The sequence below is a fragment of the Theropithecus gelada genome, chromosome 3 (assembly GCF_003255815.1).
Source record: "Theropithecus gelada isolate Dixy chromosome 3, Tgel_1.0, whole genome shotgun sequence".
In the NCBI taxonomy this organism is placed as follows: Eukaryota; Metazoa; Chordata; class Mammalia; order Primates; family Cercopithecidae; genus Theropithecus; species Theropithecus gelada.
This window is the reverse complement of record NC_037670.1, coordinates 51,572,207-51,597,993: the sequence shown is the minus strand read 5'-3', so window position 1 is coordinate 51,597,993 and position 25,787 is coordinate 51,572,207. Positions and strand designations below refer to the sequence as shown.

Below are 25,787 nucleotides of genomic sequence, written 5' to 3'. Positions count from 1 at the left end.
CCAGCCTGGGCGACAGAGCGAGACTCCGTCTCAGGAAAAAAAAAGAAGAAAGAAGTGGAAGCGGGTGCCTTAAACACCCCACTGCAGACACCAGGGGCTGAAAGGCACAAAAACGTGTCGCAATGGCAGAATCCAGGCGCGGTCACAGTCCAGAGCCACAGAGCACGGGGAGGCGGCGGCAGTCACGTGGGCTTCCTGCAGGACGGCCTCGGCTCCACACACCACACGCGGCTGCACTGCAACAGAGGAACCGCGGTTCACGCTCTGTCCTGCAGCTCAGTGCGGGAGCAGCGGGTGCAGTCTGCCCCCTGGACAGGCACGCATGGCGGCCCTAAACAGCACCTCAAAATGCTGAGGGAGCCCCTGAACATTGCCTTGGGGCTGACGTTGAGTCCCGCAACAGGAGCCGCCCTGGCCACAGAGAGACGAGCCCATATGCCACCCCTACTCACTCATGGTCCCGCCCTGAGGACAGCAACCAGGCCACCCTCAGACACCCCACTAGGCCTTCTGTCCCACACATGCCCATGCTGTGAGGCACAGAGGCCCCCAGGACTCAGGAGCTCCCGCACTCTGCTCCCCAGCCCCCGACTTGGAAGGCTCCCCTCAGAACTGCCAGAACCAGAGTCGCAGCCGCGCACGCCAGCGTTTCTGTCTGGTGGACACACTGCGGCCGTCACTAGCACAGGCGTCAGGAAATGGCCAGGCACGGCCACCCTCCTCTTCTTAGCACTTCCCAGCACCTGGCCACGGCTCCTCCCTCACCCAGCATGGCCTGAAAGGCATCATCTGCGATGTGATCAGAGGGAGCAGTCGAGGCCACGTTGGCACCGACTCCACATTTCACACAAGGCTCAGCTAACCCTGGGCACACGACACTGGGGCTTCACCTCTGCCTTAAAGAAGGTGCTTTCTCAGTGATGGGATAACAGAAGCAGCTGAGAGCAGCCAACGGGGACCCCGCCGCGCCCCCTGCAGATGCTCACCACAGCGCTCCCAGGTCACTCCTGGTTCCCAAGAGGGATGATTTCCTCAGTGACGAAGAACTCTATGGTCTCCTCTTCCCAGTCGTCCACGTTGCTGTCCAGCTCATCAGTGTCCACACCTGAGAGGACAAAGGGCGCAGGTCACCCACGGGGGCACATGCCGAGTGACACCACCAAGGCCAGTGGGAAGAACGCAGGAGTCCGCGTGCACCGTGGCCTGTGGGCGGCGGAAGGGCCAGCTCCCGGTGACAGAGGGATCTCTACGTTACCTCCTCGCAACTCCAGGCGCTCGTTTTTCTGCTCCATATAGAGCTCCTGGGCCATTTTTCGGTACTTCCGGAAGTCTTCCATCATGGTGCGCCTTCTCTCCACCAATTCCTATGCGTGAGGTTAGGGAAAGCCACAGAACTGGTAAGACACGTGCCTCCCCATCGCGAAGAGCCCACACCCAGGTGGACAGTGCCAGGATGACAGCATTTGGAGGCGCTCAAGCAGGAATGGCCGCTCCATTCGTTTTCACTTTCCCTCATTCTCACTCTTCCCCCAACACTGTCCCCCGCCCACAAGGCAGCAGTGAGGTCGCAACTCCAGGCCCCCGTGCCAGCCCCAGTTCCCCACTGCATTCCTCCTAGGGGAGAAACAGAACCAGTGTCTTCAGGGCAGAAGCAACTCTGCGCACACACACAGCGCCGCCTGCAGCCCTGATGCGGGCCCGCCTTTGCCGCGGCGGCAGATGTCCCAGCACGGCCCTCCCTTTGGGGAACAAGGCTCACCTTTGAGGCTTTGGACTGGCTCAAACGATCCTTCTGTTCAAAGATCTTCGAGTATTTCTTCAGATCCTTTTTAATTTGCTGAAACAAAAGACCCGCCACTCAGGATTTAACATTCCAAGCAAGAAGCACAAATGCAATCTTCAGAGTTGCCGACATGAGGTGATACCCAGGGTCATTCATAGAACAGCTTCCCAGGAGTGCTCGCGCCCGCTCCTTCCTCCATCTTTCTTCAGACTTTCTTCCTGGGATTTAACCCTCTTCCTCGCTCTGACCTATCGGCCTATTTTACCACAATTATGTAAACCCCCGACAAGCCGCTTCTATTCTCACCAGGACTTTTTAATGGCCCTGGTATCTTTTCATCTACCCCACGGGTTCATGCAAAACTCCCCTAAACAAGCTGGAGGCCTCAGGCTACTCTCCTAGAGCTGTTCTATTCCATTCAGTTCTCACTGTTCCTGCATCTCTTCAAGGCATCCTTGCAAATGTCACGTTTCTATCCCCCACTCACCACCCTAACAATAACAGAAAAACTGACTACTTTTCAATGCCACAATCGCCTCCAGTGCCCTGCAGCGGGCATGGGGGGATGCTGACCTTGATCTGCTCCTGGCTCAGGAGTGTGGGAGGCCGGGGCCGCCACAGCAGCTGGCAGAAGCGGTCCTTGTTGTTCTTCTGCAGAAGGCGGCCCTGGAAAGTCCACAGCCAGTATGCGTTGTCCACCTAGGCGAGGGCAGGGCCACACCAGGACACAGAGGGATCAGCAGAGCCACAACTGTGACTATGTCACTGCTGCACAAGGTCCTGGGTATCGGGGACACGTGTGAAGCAAACAAAGCTCTGCCTGTGCAAAGCCGACAGCAGCGGAGGTGGGCAGTCAGTGAAAGACACCTCAGTGATGCAGTCGACCCAGAGTGCAGGGCACAGAGCAGTCGCAGCAGCGCTCATCACAGCACAGGCCTGCGCAGTCCTGCTGGCAACACGAACCCCATGCTGGACGGAAGCTAACTGCACCACCACGCGCCGCTGCACCCCACGCCAGATGTAAGCTGTGCGGAACCCGGGACCAGATGGAAGCTAACTGCATTACTGCACTGCTGAGCCCCGTGCCGGGTGTGAGCTGTGCTGAGCCCCCTGCCGGGTGTGAGCTGTGCTGAACCCAGCGCCAGGTGTGAGCTGTGCTGAGCCCTCTGCCGGGTGTGAGCTGTGCTGAGCCCTCTGCCGGGTGTGAGCTGTGCTGAGCACTCTGCCGGGTGTGAGCTGTGCTGAACCCTCTGCCGGGTGTGAGCTGTGCTGAGCACTGTGCCGGGTGTGAACTGTGCTGAACCCTCTGCCGGGTGTGAGCTGTGCTGAGCCCCGTGCCGGGTGTGAGCTGTGCTGAGCCCCGTGCCGGGTGTGAGCTGTGCGGAACACTGTGTCGGGTGTGAGCTGTGCTGAACCCTCTGCCGGGTGTGAGCTGTGCGGAACACTGTACGGGGTGTGAGCTGTGCTGAAGCCTGTGCTGGATGTAAGCTAACTGCATCACTACGCGCCACCAGGCTCCACTCTCTTCACAGCAGGCCTCTCTCATGAAGGAGGGCGCACTCGCTGGCCCTTGGCATAGACATCTTGTTGCAGCCCGGCATTTTGGGAGCTAAGTGTTTATACCTCAAGGAGAGTGGTCAACAACTTAAAAGGTCTTTTTTATTTTTTTAAAATGGGGCTAGGGTTTCGCTGTTGCTCAGGCTCGTCTCAAAACTCCTGGGCTCAAGTGATTCTTCTGCCTCTGCCTCCTAAAGTGCTGGGACAACCGGTGTGGGCCACTGTGCCTGGCCTAAGGTGATTTCAAGGGTTGAGGTGGGCCCCACCGAAGTGACATCTCAACGTATCTGAACAGAGGCTGCCATCAACATATCCTCATTCCAACGTGAAGATTTCTAACTCTCGACACTTGTAGTCGTATTTGGGAAGTTGATACTCCTAAGAGTTCTGTATCTCATTAAACAAAATTACCCGAGTTTGGTCTCACAGGCTCTATTTGCATGGACTGGTTCAAGTGTCAACACCTCCATCAATGTTTTACAAGTCATTAAATACTGAAAGTCCTCAACAAATTTAACCAGCAGTTTTGGAATAAGCGTTGTGGGCAACGCAGCAGCTGGACTCAACCAATGACCCCAAAGAGATTTTAATGTCTGCGGTTACAGAACTTTGTTCAGACTTCAAAGGAAGTGACTCCTCTCTGCAGAAAAACACTTGTGTATGACACATTCTCACTCCCTTTCAAGGGTCCCCAGGCCCAGGGTAAGACCCCCACCCGCCCTGCAACCATGAGCGGGAGCTGCTCCTGCACTCGGCGCCACCTCTTCTACAACCCAGAATCCTCCTCCTCCTGCCACGAACACCAGCCAAGGCTTCTGTTAAACACAGAGGCTTGTGCCCCTTCCCCGAGGTCCCAGGACAGCACCAGAGTCAGCAGCCAGCCGGCAATCCCTGCTTCTATCCACAGCCAAAGCTATGCCCACGGGCCTGCACCTTATGGCTCCACCAGGACACAGAGGTGACGACGTAGCGTCCGGTGGGATCCCACTCGACGTCGGAAGCCATGTAGTGCTCTGCGATGTTCATGACCGTGCAGTCCGAAGTGTCCACAAACGCTAAGGCACCATTCATACTGCAGAGACAGACAGGGCCGTCAGGCTTCACGGAGACACGTACCTCCTGGCATCCCACTCCTGAGAGGTGCTGCAGCATGGGGTCCCCAGGGAGCCAGCCTTGGCGTTAACATGGAAACAAGCACGGCAACAGCCTCTGGTGGCCACCGTGAGACGTACCAAGTCACAGATGCAGAGTGTGTGGTGAGTAGTACACACGTCTGCCATCACTATTATTTTTACTGGAAATGTTATCTGCGGCTAAGTAAGCCTTCAAAAATACAGCAGCAAGTGTGGACAATGAAGCAAGGGAGAGCAGCAACAAAAGGGTACTCTTTAAGTTGGAAGTTTCTCCACGATTTCGACACACTGCTGGAACACAGCTGAGACCAGCACGTGACACAAACCACAGAGGTAAGGCAGCCTCACAGCTGTGTAACGAATACCCTTCCTGCTAGAAGACACGGGACTGAACCCCTGGGGGTGGTAACTGGATTGCTGGAAGGCACTTTTTTAACCACGAAGAACCACAACTCGCAGAGGGGTCTGCCTGGTCACTTCACGCGCTTATTTCTTCTTTTTTTTTGAGACGGAGTCTCACTCTGTCACCCAGGCTGGAGTGCAGTGGCGCGATCTCAGCTCACTGCAAGCTCTGCCTCCTGGGTTCACGCCATTCTTCCACCTCAGCCACCCAAGTCACTGGGACCACAGGCGCCCGCCACCAAGCCTGGCTAATTTTTTGTATTTTTAGTAGAGATGGGGTTTCACCGTGTTAGCCAGGATGGTCTCAATCTCCTGACCCCGTGATCCACCTGCCTCAGCCTCCCAAAGTGCTGGGATTACAGGCGTGAGCCACCGCGCCCCGCACAAGCGCTTATTTCAATCTATCCTGGCTTGGCCCGAGTCCTGGAGTGCCATGGGTCCGCAAAGGTTCATAAAGTCCCATTCACTGACACCAGGGTAACCCTCTCAGTGCACAATACTCCCTCTACCAAGAAGCTGGTGCAGGCGCCTGAGGGTCTCTGCCACAGCAGGCCGAGTGCTGCTCACAAGGCGGACAGGCTCAGAGCGCGTACACCTACCTCCTCAGGCCCGCCAACACCACGAACTGTCCTTGGGGGCTCCAGAAGATGGTGTTTGCTTGCTGCTTGTCGAACATCTCTGAAAGGAAAGAGAGCGCCCGTCACGAGCTGCGAGGCTTCCACGGTGCCGGGGCCGCCAAGGCTAGAGGACTTGGCTGTAGCTCAAGCTGCCCACGTGGGCAGAGCCAGTAATGCCGAACCACCTCGGAAAACAGTTTTACAAAGTCCATCGCTAAGTACCCCGAGTCACAATCCACACTTTAAATGGGGAAAAAAAAGAGAAGATATGACAGGGGTACTTCAAAACAAGACTATCTTATTTCCTGAGGTAACTGGACAAAGAACTCAATTTACGGCAAATGTTCACTGCTGCAGGGTCCCCAGCAGGGAGAAGACGTCAGAGATACGTGACCCTGAAAGACTAAAGCCACTCTCCTAGCGACAAGGCGTCTTTGGATAAGCTATGCTTGTTGAAACTGACTAGTCATCACCTTTCCAGGTACTAACTCTTACTTCCAGGAGGGATCTCAGGCAGAGCCACGGGAGCGGGGAGAAGGCCAGCTGGGGCTGGGCTCAAGTCCCCCTCAGAGCACATGCTCCCTGCGTCTCAGACAGAGCTGACAACCTGTGGCCTCTCTCTCCTCAGCCTGCGGTACATCCAAAAAAAGAGGCGTGGGGCAGGCTGATGTGGGGAGAAGGGGAGGAGACGGGGCAGGGCAATGTACCCTGGCAGGGGCAGGGGTCCAGACTTGTACAAACGAAAACCCCAACAGTCACGGGAATGGGACAGAGCCCACACAGTGGCCCCAGAGTCCATGCCAAACCTCAGGAGAGCCATGTCACACTACACGTTTGGAAGGTACAAGGTGCCTCTGCTTGCCGTACGTTTTATGACCTAGAAGACTTACGCAAGTCTCTGGACAGTCTGCAACTGCCCATATGTTTACATCAACCGGAATTAATGAAACAGCCAATTGTGATCCACTGCCAACTGAGGGCACCACACACCCTGCCAAGCTCCAGCAAAGTGAAAACTAAACTCCTCACAGAATCATGCTGCGAAAGGTGCGGCCAGGAGATTCCAACCCCTTCCAAGTACAGGGCCAAACCCATGGCTCTGCAGGAGGGCACCTGGCAGCCAGAGTCCTGTGGGTGAGGAACACAGCCCATCACCACCTCCCGGCTGCCACACACACACCACGCCTGTGAAGCAACAAGCAATGGCTCATTCAATCCCCGCGGGCACCGGGCTCTATGCTGAGTAGAGACCCCAGGATGAAGTGAGGAGCTGAGGGCACAGGCGGCAGCTACCATGAGACGGGAGAGCGTCCCCGCACCACTGAGGAGCGAGCCCCAGGTGGGTGCAGTGTGGTGCCCCTGGAACCAGGTGCACGGGGCAGGGCATAGCCGTGTGCAACAGCTCTGCACACCCTGGTCAGAGGCACCCGACTCAGACTGGGGACTGGCAGGAGCATGTCCACAGGAAGTGACCCTGAGTCCAGGGACGACAGCTACAGCCAGAAGGGAAAAAGCTTCACTCCAGACGATGGCAGAGAATGGAAGCCTTAGAAATACTTGCTGAAACGTGAGGGCCCAACGGGGCTCAGAGAAGCACCCCACAAGGAGGCAGCACCTCCAGGCCATCGCTCACTTCATCAGCCAAGCCCACAACACCCCACTCATAGGCGAGTCCCGGCCTGCCCAGCAGTGGTCCTAGGCCAGTCAAATGCTCACTGCTGGGCAGAAACTGAGTCATGATCCATGCTGACCTGTTCAGAAGAGAAAAAGGGACTAGGCTACTTACTGATGAGTTCAATTTTCCCGTTGTTTTTGACGTGGTAGAAAGACACAGATATCCGCGGAGCCTCTCCATGCAGCACGGCAAACTTACTTCCATTTGGTTCCCAGGCAAAGGCTATGATGGTTTCTAAAATGGACAAAACAGACCACTCCCTTTTTAGTCAACTCAGAACACAATGCTCTTGATCAGTTAAAATGTTCACTACTCAACCAAGAGAAATATCCTCCAACGTTTAAAAGTTCATTAAAAGGACCAGAGAGCAAGCAACAGCAGGGAAGGTGCACATTCCTGGAGTTTCAGAGACAGCTGCTTCCACTCATGTGGAGTGACCTATGTGAAACTGCTCTCTCCCTGAGCGGGACACCGGGACCCCCACGGCGGGACTCCCACGGCAGGACGCCCACAGCGGGACCGCAGGACCCTGACGTGGGCAGCTGTGGGCGCCGCTTCCCTCGCACCCAGTGTGGCACCTACAGTGGGATCCTCACTTCCAGTCTCCTACCTGGAAAGGTGGCCAGGTTTCACGTTTTCTCACCTCTCTATTTTTGTCCTTCCTTCCTCCTTTTTTCCATGGCAAAACAAAAAGCCTAACCAGAACACAGGCTGAATCTCTTCTCTCTTTTTTTTAGACAGGGTCTTGCTCTGTCACCCAGGCTGGAGTGCAGGGGCACAATCTCAGTTCACTGCAACCTCTGCTCCTGGGCTCAAGTGATCCTCCCACTTCAGTGTCTGGAACAGCTGGGACTACCGCTGCCCACCACGCCTGGTTAATTTTTTTATTTTTTTGGTACAGAGAGGGTCTCACTACATTGCCCAGGCTCTAAACACATTCTATGACCTGGAGATGGCTACTCATGGTGCGGGCTCACAGTCCTGACTCCGTTGCTCAGACAATCCCTTGCATGGAAGTGTTAAAAGCCAAGAGTAAACAGCACAGAGGCCCCATTCACCTCAAAGTGACTAAAATACAACTTGCCTTTCATTTCGACCACATCCACAGGTACCTGTTTCTCCCTCATTCGGAAAATTTCAAAATTTGTGACAACACCCTGTATAAAAAAAAGGGGGAAGGGGTGACATTTTGGACAGTGCAACTATGAGACAAAGGTTCAAATCAAAGGTCAACTTCACAATGAAAGATTCAGTGTGCACGCTTGGTTCACACACACGAGCATCTGCAGTGATAAAAGAAACAGCCCTCAGGACGGAAGACGGTTCAGTTGGAGGGTAACTGCCGGCGCCACGTCTACCGGCAGCCACTGGACATGCACGAAGTAACTCTGACCCAGATCCCACCTCCAGAAGCCGCCCTGCCCGCCACACTCGGGCACAAGCAGTCCCAGGGTCCTCACTGCACCCTGCGGACCAGGATCCCGAGGGCCATAAAGGCTCACCAATGGGGCTGGTTAGACCGTTTCAGACAGTGGGGTGTCTGGTAGCCATAACCTTCAAGAAGTCCTGCCCTCCTCCAGCAGTCTAAGGGGAAACTGCCCTGACGTCCATCAACAAAGGAAGGAGGCCAAGAAATGTGGTCCACCAGACAAGAGATTACTGTTCAGACTCAGCACCACGGACCAGCCGTGGGAACACTGAGCTACGTGAAGATCAGACACAGAAGGCGGCATATTATCCGATTCCAGCTGTGTGTCCAGAACAGGGAAATCACTGACATTCGTGATGCCAGGAGCTGGGCAGAGAAGCTGCTAATAGGCATGGTGTTTCTTTGTAGGGTGACAAAAACATTTCTTATTTTTTATCTTTTAAAAATTATCTGTAGACATGGGGTCTCACTGTGTTGCCCAGGCTGGTCTGAAACTCCTAGTCTCAAGCTATCTTCCCTCCCACCCCGGGAGCCACCGCGCCCAGCCAATGAAAATGTTCTGAAATGAGCGGTGCTGGCTGCACAACTCTGAACACACAAAAAGCCACTGAACCAGTTCGCCACTCTAAAGGGGTGTTTTAAGGCATGTGAATTACCTATCAATTAAAACTTCTTTAACACAAAACAAAGAGGAATACTTCCATTAGAGGGAAAACTCAGGAATTTTTTTTCTTTTTTTTTTGAGACAGAGTCTGGCTCTGTCGCCAGGCTGGAGTGCAGTGGCGCAATCTCTCAGCTCACTGCAACCTCCGCCCCCTGGGTTCAAGCAATTCTCCTGCCTCAGCCTCCCGAGTAGCTGGGATTACAGACGCACGCCACCATGCCCAGCTAATTATTGCACTTTTAGTAGAGATGGGGTTTCACCATGTGTGCCAGAATGGTCTCAATCTCTTGACCTCGTGATCTGGCCACCTTGGCCTCCCAAAGTGCTGCGATTACAGGCATGGGCCACTACACCCAGCCAACTCAGGCAATTTTTTTGATAAAATAAGTATTAAATGATCAACCACCAAAAAAAAAAAAAAATCTGGATATACTACTCTTTGTGCTCAGAAAGACAATAGTATTCTCAGCTGGGCACAATGGCTCACGCTTGTAATCCCAGCCCTCTGGGTGGCCAAAGTGGGCGGACCTGAGGTCAGGAGTTCAAGACCAGCCTGGCCAATATGATGAAACCCTGTCTCTACTAAAAATACAAAAATTAGCCGGGCCTGGTGGCGGATGCCTGTAGTCCTAGCTACTTGGGAGGCTGAGGCAAGAGAATCGCTTGAGCCCAGGAGGCGGAGGCTGCAGTGAGCCAAAATCACGCCATTACACTACAGCCTGGTGACAGCGAGACTCCGTCTCAAAAACAAACACAACAAAACAAAATCCATTAACAACCTCCAAACAATACGGTGGCCACTTCAGAGCTCAGGATAACGAATTGCCAGTTCCCGAGGGAATCTACATACCTGGGTGCCTTTCGGAGTCCTATCTACTTTCACACACAAGTAATCTCCGTTCTTCTGCCAGTGGAGCTTGCAATCCACCACGTTGAACAGGTTCCTCACGCGGATCTCTTGCCTGGTAGGGAGCTGCATCAGGGTTACCCTGGCTGGAATATCTTTGTCTTCAGGCACCCAGAAGGCGATTATGTTACCACCAGGAGACCAAGAAAAGTCTCTGCACGACAGGAAAATAAAACGCTAAAGCAAAGGCCAAGTGATGAAACTGAAAAGCAGAAGAAAATAAAACAACTCATTTGCTATACAGAAGCTCAATGCTGTTATAACTGACGCTGAGCACTCCCGCCGCGCAGCTTCACAGGTCCTCGCCAGGACCCTGGGGCACTACCGCGCTCACTGTGACAGGGAATGAATGCAGACAGAGTATTAGCAACCCCACCATCACACACAGATTCATAGGGACTCCAGCCTACGCTCTGTCAGCCCACTCTTAAGACACCGCACACTGCTGCTTTGACGCAAGTAAGTTGTAGGCTGGTTGACCCGGCTATGACGTCATCTGAAGATTAATTAAGGTGCAAATGGGGAAACCGGCAAATCAAGTATAAGGAATGAGCAAGAAAAAGGGCAACTCCCAGGCCGGGCGCGGTGGCTCAAGCCTGTAATCCCAGCACTTTGGGAGGCCGAGACGGGCGGATCACGAGGTCAGGAGATCGAGACCATCCTGGCTAACACGGTGAAACCCCGTCTCTACTAAAAAATACAAAACACTAGCCGGGCGCGGTGGCGGGCGCCTGTAGTCCCAACTACTCGGGAGGCTGAGGCAGGAGAATGGCGTGAACCCGGGAGGCGGAGCTTGCAGTGAGCTGAGATCCGGCCACTGCACTCCAGCCTGGGCGGCAGAGCGAGACTCTGTCTCAAAAAAAAAAAAAAAAAAAAAAAAAAAAAGAAAAAGGGCAACTCCCTCCACTGTATCAACCTCTCTACAGAAAAGCTGCTGTAAGGAACGAACGATCCTGAGCTCACCTACATGAAAAACAGCTTTATACACGCTACGTGCTGTTTTGCATTTACTGAGAACGAACGTCCTGGTCTTCTCATTTTATAAGCCATAATTTTGCCCAAGAATGTAAAAATGAAAGAAGACATGTCAATGTCCTTGGATTGCTGGTAGTTAACTGCTATAATACTGACCAGTCCCAAGTTTTCTGATAAATAAAAACGTGCCCATTCTTTGATGGTGAAAATGAGCTGAAGGCTCCCCAAACTCTGCCTCAGACAGAAGAGCAATAGGAAAACCTTTCGCCTAAGCAGAGTCCCCTCTCTTCCTTAAGGCTGGAAACCCCCCTAGTTTCTAGGTCAAAGACAAGGTAAATGGAAGGAAGCCGACTCAAGGCTCTGGCCTTGAAGATTCATTTCTGGGCACAGGAAAGGGGTCACTGAAGTGGTGCCTTGAGGGTGGTGGGCCCAGCACTGAGCAGCCTTGCCCATCGACCCAAGCCTCCATCCTGTCGTCCAGAACAAACTCACCTTAGGCTGGGCATGGTGGCTCACACCTGTAATCCCTGCACTTTGGGAGGCTGAGGCGGGCAGGCAGATCACTTGAGGTCAGGAGTTCAAGACCAGCCTGGCCAACATGGTGAAACCCCGTTTCTTCTAAAACATACAAAAAATTAGGCGTGGTGGTGGTTCGCCTGTTAATTCCAGCTACTCGGGAGGCTGAAGCACCAGAATAGTTTGAACCTGGGAGGCGCACCACTATACTCCAGCCTGGGCAACAGAGCAAGACTGCGTCTCAAAAAAGATTTTAAAATGGCCGGGTGTAGTGGCTCACGCCTGTAATCCCAGCACTTTGGGAGGCTGAGGTGGGCAGATCACTTGAGGTCAGGAGTTCTGAGACCAGCTTGGCCAACACAGTGAAACTGTCTCTGTGAAAAATACAAAAATTAGCTAGGCATGGTGGTGGGCACCTGCAGTCCCAGCTACTCGGGAGGCTGAGGCAGAAGAATCACCTGAACCCAGGAGGTGGAGGTTGCAGTGAGCGGAGATCATACCACTGCACTCCAGCCTGGGTGACGGACCAAGACTCTGTCTCTTTAACAACAAAAAAAAGCTGACTGCTAAAGGAGAGAGCGCAAATAAAGGAAACCAACTGCAATGGACCACGTCTGTGTCCTCCGAATTCACAGGGTGAAATTCTAACCCCCTGGGTGATGGCATGGGGTGGGGCCTTTTGGGGGTGGGAGGTCCTGAGGGTGAAGCCCTCGGCAATGAGATGACAGCTTTTACAGAAGAGGCCCCGGAAGCCTTCTTCCGGGAAGGCTGGACTGAGGGGCCGTCCATGAGGAGGGAGGTGGGCCCTCACCAGATGGTCTGCAGGCACCTTGACCTCGGGCTCCCAAGCTCCAGAACTGGGAGAAAGAAATCTCTGCTGTCATAAGCCACCCCGCCTATGGTATTGTGTTAAGCAGCCTGAACACAAGAAGACACCAAATTGATAAGAATACTCACTTTATCCCAGAGATCTTCAAACTCTTCTTGTCCAAAAGACCCATAGACTGCCCAAAAAAAAGGAAGGCTAAAGTTGAGTCAAATCATGTCAGTGTCTCAGAAGCACACTTAACTTTTTACAAAAGGAAACCAGAGTCTGATGTGAGTTTGCCTAGAGGGCAGCGCACACAGAGGATGACAATGATTCCACCCAACCACCCACCACCGAGAACTGCAGTTCTGAAGCCCACTGCATTAACTCTCATCCAGGACCCCCCATGGCTGCGCCAGGGGGGCAGGAGTGACTGAAGAGCTCTGCCCAGAGCAAGGTTTGTTAAAAAGGCACAGGAGACAGGACTTTCCTACGCATCTGTGAAACCTCCTCCTCCTCTTCTAGCACAAATACGGAAAAGCACCACACCCCAGTTACAAGCAAGGATGGGACGGGGCGTTTTCCATCACCGGGACCACTTACAGGAGTTTCATAGATGCTAAGCGTATCCAGGGTCATTCTGGCAAAGAATTTGCCATCGTGGCTCCACCTAAGAAGAAGAAACAGAAACGCCAAGGTGTTCCAATGAAAAGACAAAGGCTACAGAGCTCGTTACAATGGTCCACTTACTTAAAAATAGGCCAATGGGCTGAGCTCTCACAGTGAAAACCTCTCTTCTTGTGCCCTGTAAGGATGTCCCAGATGATTATGGCCTGAGGGTCATCCTGCGTGTCCATCAGGGGGCTAAAGGTCACCAGGTACCTAGAAGAGAGGGGCCACACTGTATGCTACCCTCCTCTCACGAGAGGATCGCAGTCTGTCTGTGCGGCCAGAACACGCGGTCAGAACTCGTGGAACCAACTCTCTCCCGCAACCCCACACTGCCCGGCCCCAAGAGTTCCAAGCGGAAGAGGGAAGCAGCAGCGCTTGTTCATTCTGGTGTCAATACACTGCAGACACTCTGGTTTCTCCAAGATCAGCACAGAAAGATCTCACAGGCCCCACACAAAAGGCTGCTGAGTGATCTAGAGGGAGGCACAGTGTGGAATTCTATCTTTACTCATGTTTCATTAAGACTAACAAGGTAGGCTGGGCGCAGTGGCTCACGCCTGTAATCCCAGCACTTTGGGAGGCCAAGGCGGGCGGATCACAAGGTCAGGAGATCGAGACCACGGTGAAACCCCGTCTCTATTAAAAATACAAAAAATTGGCTGGGCGCAGTGGCTCACGCCTGTAATCTCAGCACTTTGGGAGGCCGAGACGGGCGGATCACGAGGTCAGGAGATCGAGACCATTCTGGCTAACATGGTGAAACCCCGTCTCTACTAAAAAAAATACAAAAATTAGCCGGGCCCGGTGGCGGGCGCCTGTAGTCCCAGCTATACGGGAGGCTGAGGCAGGAGAATGGCTTGAACCTGGGAGGCGGAGCTTGCAGTGAGTGGAGATCATGCCACTGCACTCCAGCCTGGGCGACAGAGCAAGACTCCGTCTCAAAAAAAAAAACCACAAAAAATTAGCCGGGCGCGGTGGTGGGCACCTGTGGTCCCAGCTACTCAGGAGGCTGAGGCAGGAGAATGGCGTGAACCCGGGAGGCGAAGCTTGCAGTGAGCTGAGATCCGGCCACTGCACTCCAGCCTGGGGGACACAGAGAGACTCCGTCTCAGAAAAAAAAAAAAAAAGACTAACAAGGTAAAAAAATACGACTGGGCGCATTGGCTCACACCTGTAATCCCAGCACTTTGGGGGGCAGAGGCAGGCAGATCACCCAAGCTCAGGAGTTCAAGACAAGCTTGGCCAACCATGGCCAACCAAGCTTTAACATGGTGAAACCCTGTCTCTACTAAAAATACAAAAATTAGCCAGGCATGGTGGCAGGCACTTGTAATCCCAGCTGCTCAGGCAGCTGAGACAGGAGAATAGCTTGAACCCGGGAGGTGGAGGTTGCAGTGAACCGATACTGTGCCATTACACTCCAGTCTGGGCGACAAGTGAAACTCGGTCTCAAAAAAAAAAAAAAAAAAAAGTCCCATCCAGTTTGAAAGCCAGCACAGGTCTGATGGGAAACTTCAGAGGCTGGGGGCTCCTCTCAGCCATGATTTACCTGACTGCTGGTTTGTCTGGAGCTACTGCACCTGCTCACTCAGTTCACACAAAGTGTGTAACAGACGGTCCCTTACAACACCAGAGGAGAAGGCAGACACAACCCGTGAGGGCGAAAACAGTGGCCCCAGCTCGTCCTCACACTGCCTTCCACAACTGCCCCTTTCCCTAGCAGAGCTCCAACAGCCGGATTAGCTAGATCAAAAACCACGGCTCGGCCAGGTGCAGTGGCTCATGCCTGTAATCCCAGCACTCTGGGAGGTCAAGGCAGGAGGATCACTTGGCACCAGGGGTTCAAGACTACCCTGTGCAACAAAGTGAGACCCCCCCCCAATCTCTACAAAAAAATAAACAAAATTAGCCATATGTCATGGCGTGTGCTTGTGGTCCCAGCTACTCAGGAGGCTGAGGTGGGAGGACCGCCTGACCCTGGGAGGCTGGGGTTGCAATGAGCCTGCAATGGGGCCACCGGGTGGCGCCAAGCCTGGGTGACAGAGGCAGGAAAATTTATCTGTAAAATATGTGACCTTAGACTAGATCCTGAACTGAAGGAAAGTAAATATTATACAGAACATTATTAGATCAAGTAATAAAATCAGAATATGGCAATACATTAAAGTATTCAACGAATGTTAAATCCCTGAAGTTAGCACCTGCACTGTGGTCATGCTAACAAAATCCTATTTCCAGGAATACACATTAAGGGCTGAAGGGACACGTTACTTCAAATTACTCCCAAATGGCTCAGGAAAAAATATCTGTGTAGGAGATGACGACATAAATGCAACCAAAATATCTGTGTAGGAGATGACGACATAAATGCAACCGAACGTGAGATCTCAGTAAAAAGCATACTAGCGTTCTCCTTACTCCTATATTTTTCTACTAAGTTTGAAATGCTGCAAAATGAAAGATCACCTGTAGAAGGCTGGCATGGGGTGAAAAGCATAGACTCCAACAGCCGGATTAGCTAGATCATCTTTTTTCTAGCAGCTTACCTTTCACAAGGTGAGAAGTCAATGAGCTGAACCCCTTGGTGGCTGAATCTCTGAATTTGCTTGAATTTCTCTCCCCCCCATAGAGCAATGCCTCTTTGATGAAAGGTAGCCAGATAGGTGCCCTTAGGAGACCAACGCACATATGTCTCTGTCCATCTCTGCAGAAAAAGGCAGTGCCAACATTAATACAACAAAATGGCAAACACAAAGACTCCTCCTACAATGAATCTATTCTGCAAACTCTTTCTTTCTTTCTTTCTTTATGTTTTTTGGAAGGGAGTCTCGCTGTCTCCCAGGCTGGAGCACAGTGGCATGATCTCGGCTCACTGCAAGCTCCGCCTCCCAGGGTCACGCCATTCTCCTGCCTCAGCCTCCAGAGTAGCTGGGACTACAGGCGCCTGCCATCATGCCCAGCTAATATTTTGTATTTTTAGTAAAGACGGGGTTTCACCGTGTTAGCCAGGATGGTCTCGATCTCCTGACCTTGTGATCCACCCGCCTCGGCCTCCCAAGTGCTGGGATTACAGGCTTGAGCTACCGCGCCTGGCCTATTCTGCAAACTCTTAACTGAAATACACAAAGCCTGTTCACTTCTCAGGATTTACTTCAAAGCTGGAAGAGGAATAAAAGTTATTTTCAGAAAGTAATCTCAAAGAAAATATAACATCACCTGCTCTTCCAGTTTTCTGATAGAAACAAAGTTCCACTTTGTTAAGGAAATATGGGAGAGGTGAGTCCCCGCCCCCAGCGGCAGCAAATACACACCGCTCTTTCTTCAATTGAGACAGGGTCTTTTACGTCATTCCAGAATATGGAAGTGCGGTCTCCACTCTCAAAAATCACACTGTACTGATCTCTGCATTCTGCCTCTTCAAGCCAGTAACGTAAGTTCCCCTTAAAAAAAAAAAAAGGCAAGGAATATAACATTTCATTAATTTTAATAAAAAACTCATTCACAACTACTGCTCTTAAAGATATGACAAATTCAGTCCACACCTTAACTCCCAAGTCACACTCTAACCTCAAGTCAAGACACCATCCAGCATTTCTTTTCTTTTTTTTTGAGACAGGGTCTCGCTCTGTTGCCCAGGCTGGAGTCCAGTGGCACAATCATAGCTCACGGTAGCCTCAACCTCCCAGCTCACGGTGATCCTCCCACCTCAGCCTCCCAAGTGCTGGGAAAACAGGTGAATGCCAGGTCTGGCTAATTTATGTATTTATTTACTTTTTGTAGAGAGGGGGGTCTCACTTTGTTGTCCAAGCTGGTCTTGAATTCCTGGGCTTACGCCATCCTCCCACCTCAGCCTCCCTAAGTGCTGGGATTACAGGTGTGAGCCACCACACCCAGCAGCATTTCTTTAAACCGCTGAGATGCAGGTTTCAGGCCACTCACCAGGTCTTTGAAAGGCTGTTTCTCTGGAATATCCCACTCATCACTGATGGTCATATACCTGGAGGAGAAAGGAAACTGCTGAGCCCCACGTCCTGATGACTAGAAAGAGCACCCGTGGGGGTCCGGCATGGCCCTGCTGCGCTCCAGCCTGCCCACCCCAAGGGCTGTGACTGGCATAACGGGGAGGGGTGTTGCAGGCCAGAAGCATGGGGCAGGGCTATGAAACGGCCCTGTGGCAGCCTGACCAGAAAGGACGTGAACAACCTGACAGGCACCAGCACCCACTGAGAAGCACCAAGCCACCCACACACAGCCGCTCACTCGCACGTCAATGTCTACTTCCTTGTGGCCAAGTCTGAACTCACTTGTCAAAATCTGTGAAGAGGTTGACCCGGAACGTGTGCTGCTTGTCAAGCTTGTAGCCGTCGGCGTTCTTCACAGCATCCACAGCGTGGGCCGGGGACGCGTACTCCAGGAAAATATACCTGAGTGAGACAGGGCCATTGGCACACGCGCACACTGTAAGGTTAGGCAGGTACGCGCTGCCTGCCCCACTCCTCTCCACGGACAAGCCCTCCGTGCCAGGAGTCTCTGTGCTACTCTTCCTGCCTCGAGCTTAAGGCAGTCACACGGGGCACAGACCCACAGCCAGGGAGCTCCTAAGTGAGGGAAACCCTAACCAGAAGATCCAAAGTCTTTAGTTTTGTTATCATAAATTATAGAAAAGTTAATCAAAAAGTCCGTTATTTTTACTGTAGCAATGGTTTCGTGATATGTACACATCAAAATCTATTAAATTGTATACTTTAAAACTATGCAGATTTATTGTATATCAATTATCTCCAGAGCTGTTTAAAAAAAAGTCTTGGCCAGGCGCGACGGCTCACACCTGCAATCCCAGCACTTTAGGAAGCCAAAGCGGACAGATCACTTGAGGTCAGGAATTGGAGACCAGCCTGGCCAACATGGCAAAACCTCTCTCTATTAAAAATACAAAAATTAGCCAAGCATGGTGGTGCAAGCCTGTAATCCCAGCTACTTGGGAGGCTGGGGCAGGAGAATTGCTTAAACCTGGGAAGCGGAGGCTGCAGTGAGCCAAGATCACGCCACTGTCCTCCAGCCTGGGCAACACAGTGAGGCTCTGTCTCAGAAAAAAAAAAAAAAAAAAAATTAAAAATAGTCTAGGCCAGGTGCGGTGGCTCACGCCTGTAATCCTAGCACTTTGGGAGGCCAAGGTGGGCGGATCACAAGGTCAGGAGATCAAGACCATCCTGGCTAACATGGTGAAACCCCGTCTCCACTAAAAATACAAAAAAAATTAGCCAGGCGTGGTGGTGGGCACCTGTACTCTCACCTACTTGGGAGGCTGAGGCAGAATGGCATGAACTCGGGAGGCGGAGTTGCAGTGAGCCGAGATCACGCCACTGCACTCCAGCCTGGGCGACAGAGCAAGACTCTGTCTCAAAAAAAAAAAAAGGTCTAATATTGTGTATTACAGGCAAGATTAGAAAGGACCTCAGAGAATGTTTCACTGTAACATGAGTAGCTGAGGGTCAAGAGGCCATCCCTCAATCGACTGCCCAACACAGAAAATACAGCAGCATTACCTGCATTTGATAATTTTTCTAGAAACTAAAACTATTCTAGTTTTTACTTCACTTATTTTAGAGACAGTCTTGTTCTGTCACCCAGGCTGGAGTGCAGCTACGTTATCATACCTTACTGCAGCCTCCAACTCCTGGCCTCAGGCTTCAAGAGTGTTGGGAGTTAAGGCGTAAGCCACGATGCTGGTCTATTCTAGGTAATTTAAACAAACTTTAAAACCTTAACTTAAACTTTATCATCTTCTCATTCACTGCTCTGGAGAGCTTCCAGCTGAGGGCGGCCTGAAGAAGTGAACGGCCCACGTGCCTGGGCGAGGCAGGAGCTGTCTTTGCAGGGAGCTCCTGTGACACTCCCTCATCACGACGTGCCAGACACAGATGAGACTTCTCCCACGGGAGAACACTCACCCTTTCGTCTTCCCATCCTCTTCAGGATAAAAATCATTTGTGATTTTCCCAAACTTGGAAAAGATCTTGTGGATGACATTTTTGAGCTTCTCAAGTCGGTCAGGTCCCACCTGAGGGACGTTGTCCACTACAATCACCGAATCAATTCCGTCCGCTTCCTGGGGCCGGTCTTTGAGGACATCTCCCAGTAATTCTGAACCAGAGAGAGATTTTTCAAATGATCATTTTTACCAAGAAAAATATTAATACATTAACTGAGCACCCTAAACAAGTCTCCAAGAAGAGCCAATGCTTCACTGTGAGCAAAAGAAATCCCAACCCTGGCTTGGTTCAGATTTTAAACACGAGTTGCGGGGACTGGAATGCTCCTCTCTCCCTTTGATGGAAATGTAAACAGTCAAGATAGGTCAATTAAGTTCTGGCAATAACCAAAGACTACAAAAGAATAACAACAAAAAGATTTTAACAACGCAAAATGCAAATGAAAAAGACAGTCTAAAGAATATCCAATATTAGAGCTTCCAGAGATCCCTAGATTTTGAAAGGTTTCTAGCAACGTCTAGGCAGAATCCCATCGCAATGTCAGTGAAAACTGACTTTTTACGGAAGATTTCAGCAAACAAGTAAATATTTAAATGCTCAGTATATTCACAGCACATTTGTGTTGTGAATACAAATTACTAGAAATTATTCAAGGAGGAACCTCTCTCGAGTGAATTGGGATGAAAGTAGTAACTCTTCTCCCACCTCCTGTTCCTGGTGATGTTCATGTTTTCAGGCCGTGTACTGGATGGCCATTCACAAGTGAATCAAGAAAAAAAAACAGAGGAGGCACGCCTGGGGTGAGCTTCCCCACCTCTCTCCACTGCAAACGGCCCATCAACAGGCACCTTCGTCCGGAACAACTCCTTGCCCAATATTCCTTATATTAAAAAGCTCTAAGGATAAACAACCAAACTGCAGGAGACAAGGACACAGCAAAGTGTTTTTCCGACTCACACAACACTCAACACAACACTTCTGACACCAGATGTGGGGCCCACATCAAGCAGTTTTCCAGGGGCCGCCAGCTGGGTGTCCTCTACTTAATCCAATTCAGACATGATCTACCGGAAATCAGCACCAGATCCCATAGGCTGAAGGCTCAGTCCCAAAGACTGGTCCCTGTTTCAGATGGCAATCGCAAGTAGTGGGCTGTCACCTCCACTTCTGACCAACAAGCTACAAAGCAGGGCTCCCACTACCCTCCGCTTCTTGGGTTCCATTAATTTGCTACAGCAGCTTACAGAATTCAGGTAGCTAGGTTTGCCAGCTTATTATCACGGACGTTACAGAGGATACAGACGAACAGGCAGATGGAGGAGAAGCGCAGAGCCTCCCTATGCTCTCCAGGCCGCCACCCTGCAGGAGCCTCCACCTGTTCCCACACGTGGAGCCCCCGGAACCTGGTCCTTTTTGGTGTCTAGGAAGATCTCATTACGTGGGCATAATTAATGACATCACTGAGCACCGGTGATCAACTCAACTTTCAGCCTCTTCCTTCTGGGGGGCAGGGGGAACCCTAAAAGTTCCCGCCCTCTAATCACGTGGTTGGTTCCCTGGCAAGGAGTCCCAGCCATCAATCATCTCACTTGTCTACAAAAAGACACTTATCACTTTGGAGATTCCAAGTGTTTAGACGTTGTGTGCCAAGAACCAGGGCAGAGCCCAAATACACATTTCTTATTATATCACAAAGAGGCTTTTAGAAAAACACTATCAGGGCAGAGACCTGCACTTAAACTAGGAGACTGGAGAATATACAAGTTTCTGAAACAGCTTTTTTTTTTTTTTTTTTTTTTTTTTTTTAAGAGACAGGGTCTTGTTATGCTCCCCAGGCTAGCCTTGAACTCCTGGGCTCTAGCAACCCTCCTGCCTCAGCCTCCCAAGTAGGAGGGACTACAGGTGGGAGCTGCCATGCCCACAGAGTTTAAGTAACAGTATTTTTTTCTTAGTGGTACGTGAAGCTGTCCTCAATGTGATGAAATGCCTCGCAGGACTTTTGGAAAGCATCACATAGTCAGAATTCAGGACAAGGCCAAGCTCAGTGGCTCACACCTGTAATCCCAGCATTTTGGGAGGCCAAGGCAGGCAGATTACTGAGGCCAGGAGTTCAAGACCAGCTTGGCCAACATGGTGAAACCCTGTCCCTAATAAAAATACAAAAAAAAGGCCGGGCGTGGTGGCTCAAGCCTGTAATCCCAGCACTTTGGGAGGCCGAGACGGGCGGATCACGAGGTCAGGAGATGGAGACCATCCTGGCTAACATGGTGAAACTCTGTCTCTACTAAAAAAACACAAAAAAAACTAGCCGGGCGAGGTGGCGGTGCCTGTAGTCCCAGCTACTCGGGAGGCTGAGGCAGGAGAATGGCGTAAACCCGGGAGGCGGAGCTTCCAGTGAGCTGAGATCCGGCCACTGCACTCCAGCCTGGGCGACAGAGTGAGACGCCGTCTCAAAAAAAAAAAACAAAAAAAAAAAGATCCAAGCCTGGGGGTGGGCGCCTGAAATTCCAGCTCAAAAAATAATAGTAATTTCAACATACTAAATATGCAGATACCAGAAAATATTCTTCGCTTTATTTATCTCAAAAGTTGGCCGGGCATGGTGACTCACTCCAGCCTGGGCGACAGAGCAAGACTCCGTCTCAAAAAAAAAACACACAAAAAAAACTTTCAGAAATATTAAAAACTGACCAGGCATGGTGGCTCACGCCTCTAATCCCAGCACTTTGGGAAGCTGAGGAAGGCAAATCACTTGAGGCCAGGAGTTCGAGACCAGCCTGGCCAACATGGTGAAACCCCGTCCCTACTAAAAATACAAAAATTAGCCAGGAGTGGTGATGGGTGCCTATAATCCTAGCTGTTCAGGAGGCTGACGCAGGAAAATCGCTTGAACTGGGGAGGCAGAGGCTGCGGTGAGCCACTGTACCCCAGCCAGGGCAACAGAGTGAGACTCCATCTCAAAAAAAAAAAAAAAAGGAAAAATTGAAAATACTACCTTAAAAAATAATCTCCATTTTATTTTCAAAGATGCTAAAATTGAGAGGAACAAGAGATTTAAAAAAAAAAAAAAAAAAGGGAAAAAGGCAGTTGCCAGTCACTGCAGTGCCAGACACCCTGCTGTGGAAACTAGTCAAATCCCAGGATAACTTCTAAAGCACTTACCATACAATTAAATGGCCTGACAAGCCTGATCTGAATTTATACGGCTTGCAATAAAAAGCTTAGCTTTTACACAAACTGCGTACTCCTTCCCACAAGCTCAAAGCGTCTAGTCTAGGAGAACCAGCCCACACCTAGGAAGGAAACAAATGAAGTAACTACACCATGAAGACACATCGCCTTGATCACTCTCGGCCCAAGCATCAGTGACACGTGGCTCACAGACTCCCAACCTGTCTCCAGGAAAAAAAGAAGAGAACAATTCTCAACACTAAATAGCAAACAGAAAGAATAATTAATAATGCAAAAAAGACATTTAGAGTTAAAATCCTGATCAGCTGAAACATTAAACTGAAAGGATGATTACAGTTTGAGATGCTAATCTGCACCCAAAAAATAAGAAGGCAAGACAGGGACTCCGGGCCACCTTTGGTCTGCTCCTTGGAAGACTCGGCCCTTTTGGAAAGAACTGATACACTCATATACTATCTGGAAGACTCGGCCCTTTTGGAAAGAACTGATACACTCATATACTATCTGGAAGACTCGGCCCTTTTGGAAAGAACTGACACACTCATATACTATCTTGCACACTGACCCTGAAGGGCAGCTCTTCTCATAACGCACACAACCCACCTGCGTTACCACAATCAGGCGGGCCATGACAAAGCCTGCTTGCTGAGCCTTAGTCCTCAGGAACAGATGCCTCACCTGTCACTCTGGCCAACACTGCACCTTCAGGGCCACGTGGGACCCCTGAGGACCCACAGTCATCACCCAGCCTGGCGAACCTTGTGGTCATATTAGCATCCACTAACTCTTCCCAATTCCAGAAATAATTTACACATTAGAAATCTGTGAATTCGATGGGCTCAAATAATACTTTTAAAAAAATAGCAGAATTTCCAAGGGCTCAAAATAATCATTAAACCAAAAGTTTTGATTTTAAACTATAACAACAACTGAAGTGTTAGAAAGAACACTGTTCTGCCGGGCGCGGTGGCTCACGCCTGTAATCCCAGCACTTTGGGAGGCTGAGGTGGGCCGATCACAAGTTCAGGAGATCCAGACCACGGTGAAACCCCATCTCTACTAAAAATACAAAAAATTAGCCAGGCGCGGTGGCGGGCGCCTGTAGTCCCAGCTACTCGGGAGGCTGAGGCAGGAGAATGGCGTGAACCCGGGAGGCGGAGCTTGCAGTGAGCCGAGATCGTGCCACTGCACTCCAGCCTGGGAGACAGGGCGAGACTCCGTCTCAAAAAAAAAAAAAAAAAGAAAGAAAAAAAAGAAAAAACACTGTTCTGAGCAGGAGAGTCTGGTGAGCCACGCACAGCGAACCCACTGCGAATTCTCAGCAGCCTACTCCACCTTCAGGGACACATTTCCTCAGGACTGAGGGGCGCAGACTAGATGTTCCCAAAGTCTTCATTAGTTTGTGGTGTTCTTCCTGCTTTTCATGCTAAAATGTCTTCTATGAAAAAAAAAAGTGTAATATAATAATGGCCACAGTAACTGACAGCCTTTTTGTTTTTTAATTTTTCACTTTTTGAGACAGGGTCTCACTCTGTCACCCAGGCTGGGGTGCAGCAGTGGGATCTTGGCTCACTGCAACCTCCACTCCTGGGTTCACGCTATTCTCGTGCCTCAGCCTCCCAAGTACCGGAGACTACAGGTGTGCACCACCACACCTGGCTGATTTTTGTATTTCTGATAGCCTGTTAAAAATACGTTTCAATTATAAGTTGGCAACTCCACGTTATTCCCTAAATTGTCTTGGTGTATATCTGGCTGCGTCAGCAAGGGTATTTTTATTTTTCTCACTCCAGTATTAACTTAGCCAATCCGCAGAGGCTGATGTGTTTCTCAACTTAAAGGCTTAAGAGAGCTAAAAACAAAAGAAGAACAAATGAGACCAGCTCTCATCAGAAGTCACTTTAGGAAAAGAGCTCTCTGAGGCAGGAAGCAGAAATATGCCTGTAAATCCAATCAAGGTTGAGACGAAGGCAAAGCAGGCTGTTATCAACAATATTAAAACCTGGAAAAATAACTCGCCTTACAGGTTTAGCAGAGGGGATAAAGGAGAACCAAACTGGAATTTGACAGGGTCTGCCTGTACCATTAGGGAAGTCTCCTGGAGACGGACAATTGTGCGGGGCAGGAGGACAAAATCACCGGCTCTGCGACAACCTGTTCCTCCGATCCAGACCTTGGGAGGTCTGACTGGTCAGCTGGGACACGCAGACCCGCAAACCTGACACCGGGTCTTCGGTTTTTGCCGTAACCCCAGCTGCTACACTCACAGCACACCCAGCCAGAACAGAGTACCCCGTGTGCACTCTCCCACCCTCTCAGATTTCCGGTTGTCATGCAAATCCCTGGCTCACGAAGTTAGCTCCATCCTGTCCCCTTTTTTAGGAAAGAAAAGGGGAGGCGCTGGGGTCTCAGAACGTCTCTAGGGCACTCGGGAACCCCTCCCTCGGTGGCTTTCCAGGAACACACGGACACCCTCGCTGGAACTTCTGCACGAACCAGTGGCACAGCCCGACGACATCTCCCACCTCCGGAACCCCAGTCACGCTCCCGCGCCGCTCGCCAGCCCTGCCCCGGGCGCCCTCACCTTCCTCGCTCACGTCGTCCACGAAGTCCTCGGGGTCGCTGAAGGAGGGCTCGTCCGCGTCGCCGTTCTCCAGCGCCCGGGGCTCGGCCTCGGCCGCGCTGCCCTCGTTTCCTCCCGCGTCCTCGGACGCCGCCTGGGCCCGGCTGTCGGCGCGCTTGTCCCGAGCCTGCTCTCCCGGGGCCTCGCCCTGTGCCGGGACAGGGGGCTCAGCGTGCGACCCAGGCGGTTCCTCGGTTGCCGGCGGCGAGAGCGACTCGGACGGGCCGGAGGCCGCCTCTGCCTCGGCCGCCGGCTCGGTCCTCACCTCCGGCTCCGGCCCGGCCTCCGCGACCGCCACCTCCTCACTAGAGGCCTCTGTCCCCGCCGCCTCCGGAGCGCCGGGCCCCGCGGGCCGCAGCAGCCCCTCGTCTGGCGGCGGCTCGGCGGCCGGCTGCTGCTGGCCGGGCTCGGCGCGCTCTTCGGCCGCCTCGGGCACCGCCACGTTCTCCGCGTCCTGCATGGGCCCGACACTACCTACTCGCAGGGCTCCGCGGCCGCCGCGCTTCCGACTCTCCCAGGCCGCACCGCGCGCCGCGCCGGCTACAGCTCAGCCATGTGCGTGCGACGGGGAGGCCGTACCAAGGCCGCGGGGCGGGGGGTGTACCAATGCCCTGGAGCCTCACGACGACCCTGAGAGGACTCGCATCCGCAAGCCGCGTCCAGCAAATCACCAAACTGACATTCTTGTGACAAGAAAGTGCTTAATTCCATTCAACAAGGTTGTTTCCGTCAATCACTAAATTCATGGGCGCATTGGCCACCCCATGTGTGGCAGCGGATGGTTCCGTCCAACATGGCGGCCTCCCCCTTTCCTCTCCCGTCGGACGCTGCGGGGCGGGAC

The 25,787-nt window shown here is 51.8% G+C and overlaps 1 protein-coding gene across 3 annotated transcripts; it reads right to left on the bottom strand.

Moving 5' to 3' along the window:
• EIF3B (eukaryotic translation initiation factor 3 subunit B) lies at positions 1–25,787 on the bottom strand. Of its 3 annotated transcripts, XM_025378475.1 has the most exons (20): positions 25,212–25,787; positions 24,908–25,094; positions 19,090–19,282; positions 17,443–17,562; positions 17,078–17,135; positions 16,450–16,578; positions 15,685–15,842; positions 13,217–13,348; positions 13,070–13,136; positions 12,616–12,662; positions 10,111–10,321; positions 8,252–8,324; positions 7,279–7,401; positions 5,475–5,553; positions 4,274–4,412; positions 2,357–2,482; positions 1,760–1,837; positions 1,256–1,364; positions 987–1,105; positions 1–236 (listed from the first exon to the last, which is right to left on the bottom strand). In XM_025378475.1, the coding sequence occupies exons 1-19, from the start codon at positions 25,404–25,406 to the stop codon at positions 1,002–1,004; spliced, it is 2,328 nt and encodes a 775-aa protein (XP_025234260.1). In that variant the 5' UTR covers positions 25,407–25,787; the 3' UTR covers positions 1–236; positions 987–1,001. The 3 variants fall into 3 exon arrangements, with proteins under 3 accessions (XP_025234260.1, XP_025234258.1, XP_025234259.1); XM_025378473.1 differs by having other exon boundaries at positions 24,908–25,787; XM_025378474.1 differs by having other exon boundaries at positions 1–231; positions 24,908–25,787.

Coding starts and splice junctions, on each gene's coding strand:
- EIF3B (XM_025378473.1), bottom strand. CDS start 25,406: ATGCAGGACGCGGAGAACGTGGCGGTGCCCGAGGCGGCCGAAGAGCGC. Junction 5,554..7,278: donor CGGGAAAATTGAACTCATCA/GTAAGTAGCCTA, acceptor CTTTCCTTTCAG/AGATGTTCGACAAGCAGCAA. Junction 1,106..1,255: donor GCGCCTGGAGTTGCGAGGAG/GTAACGTAGAGA, acceptor TTGTCCTCTCAG/GTGTGGACACTGATGAGCTG.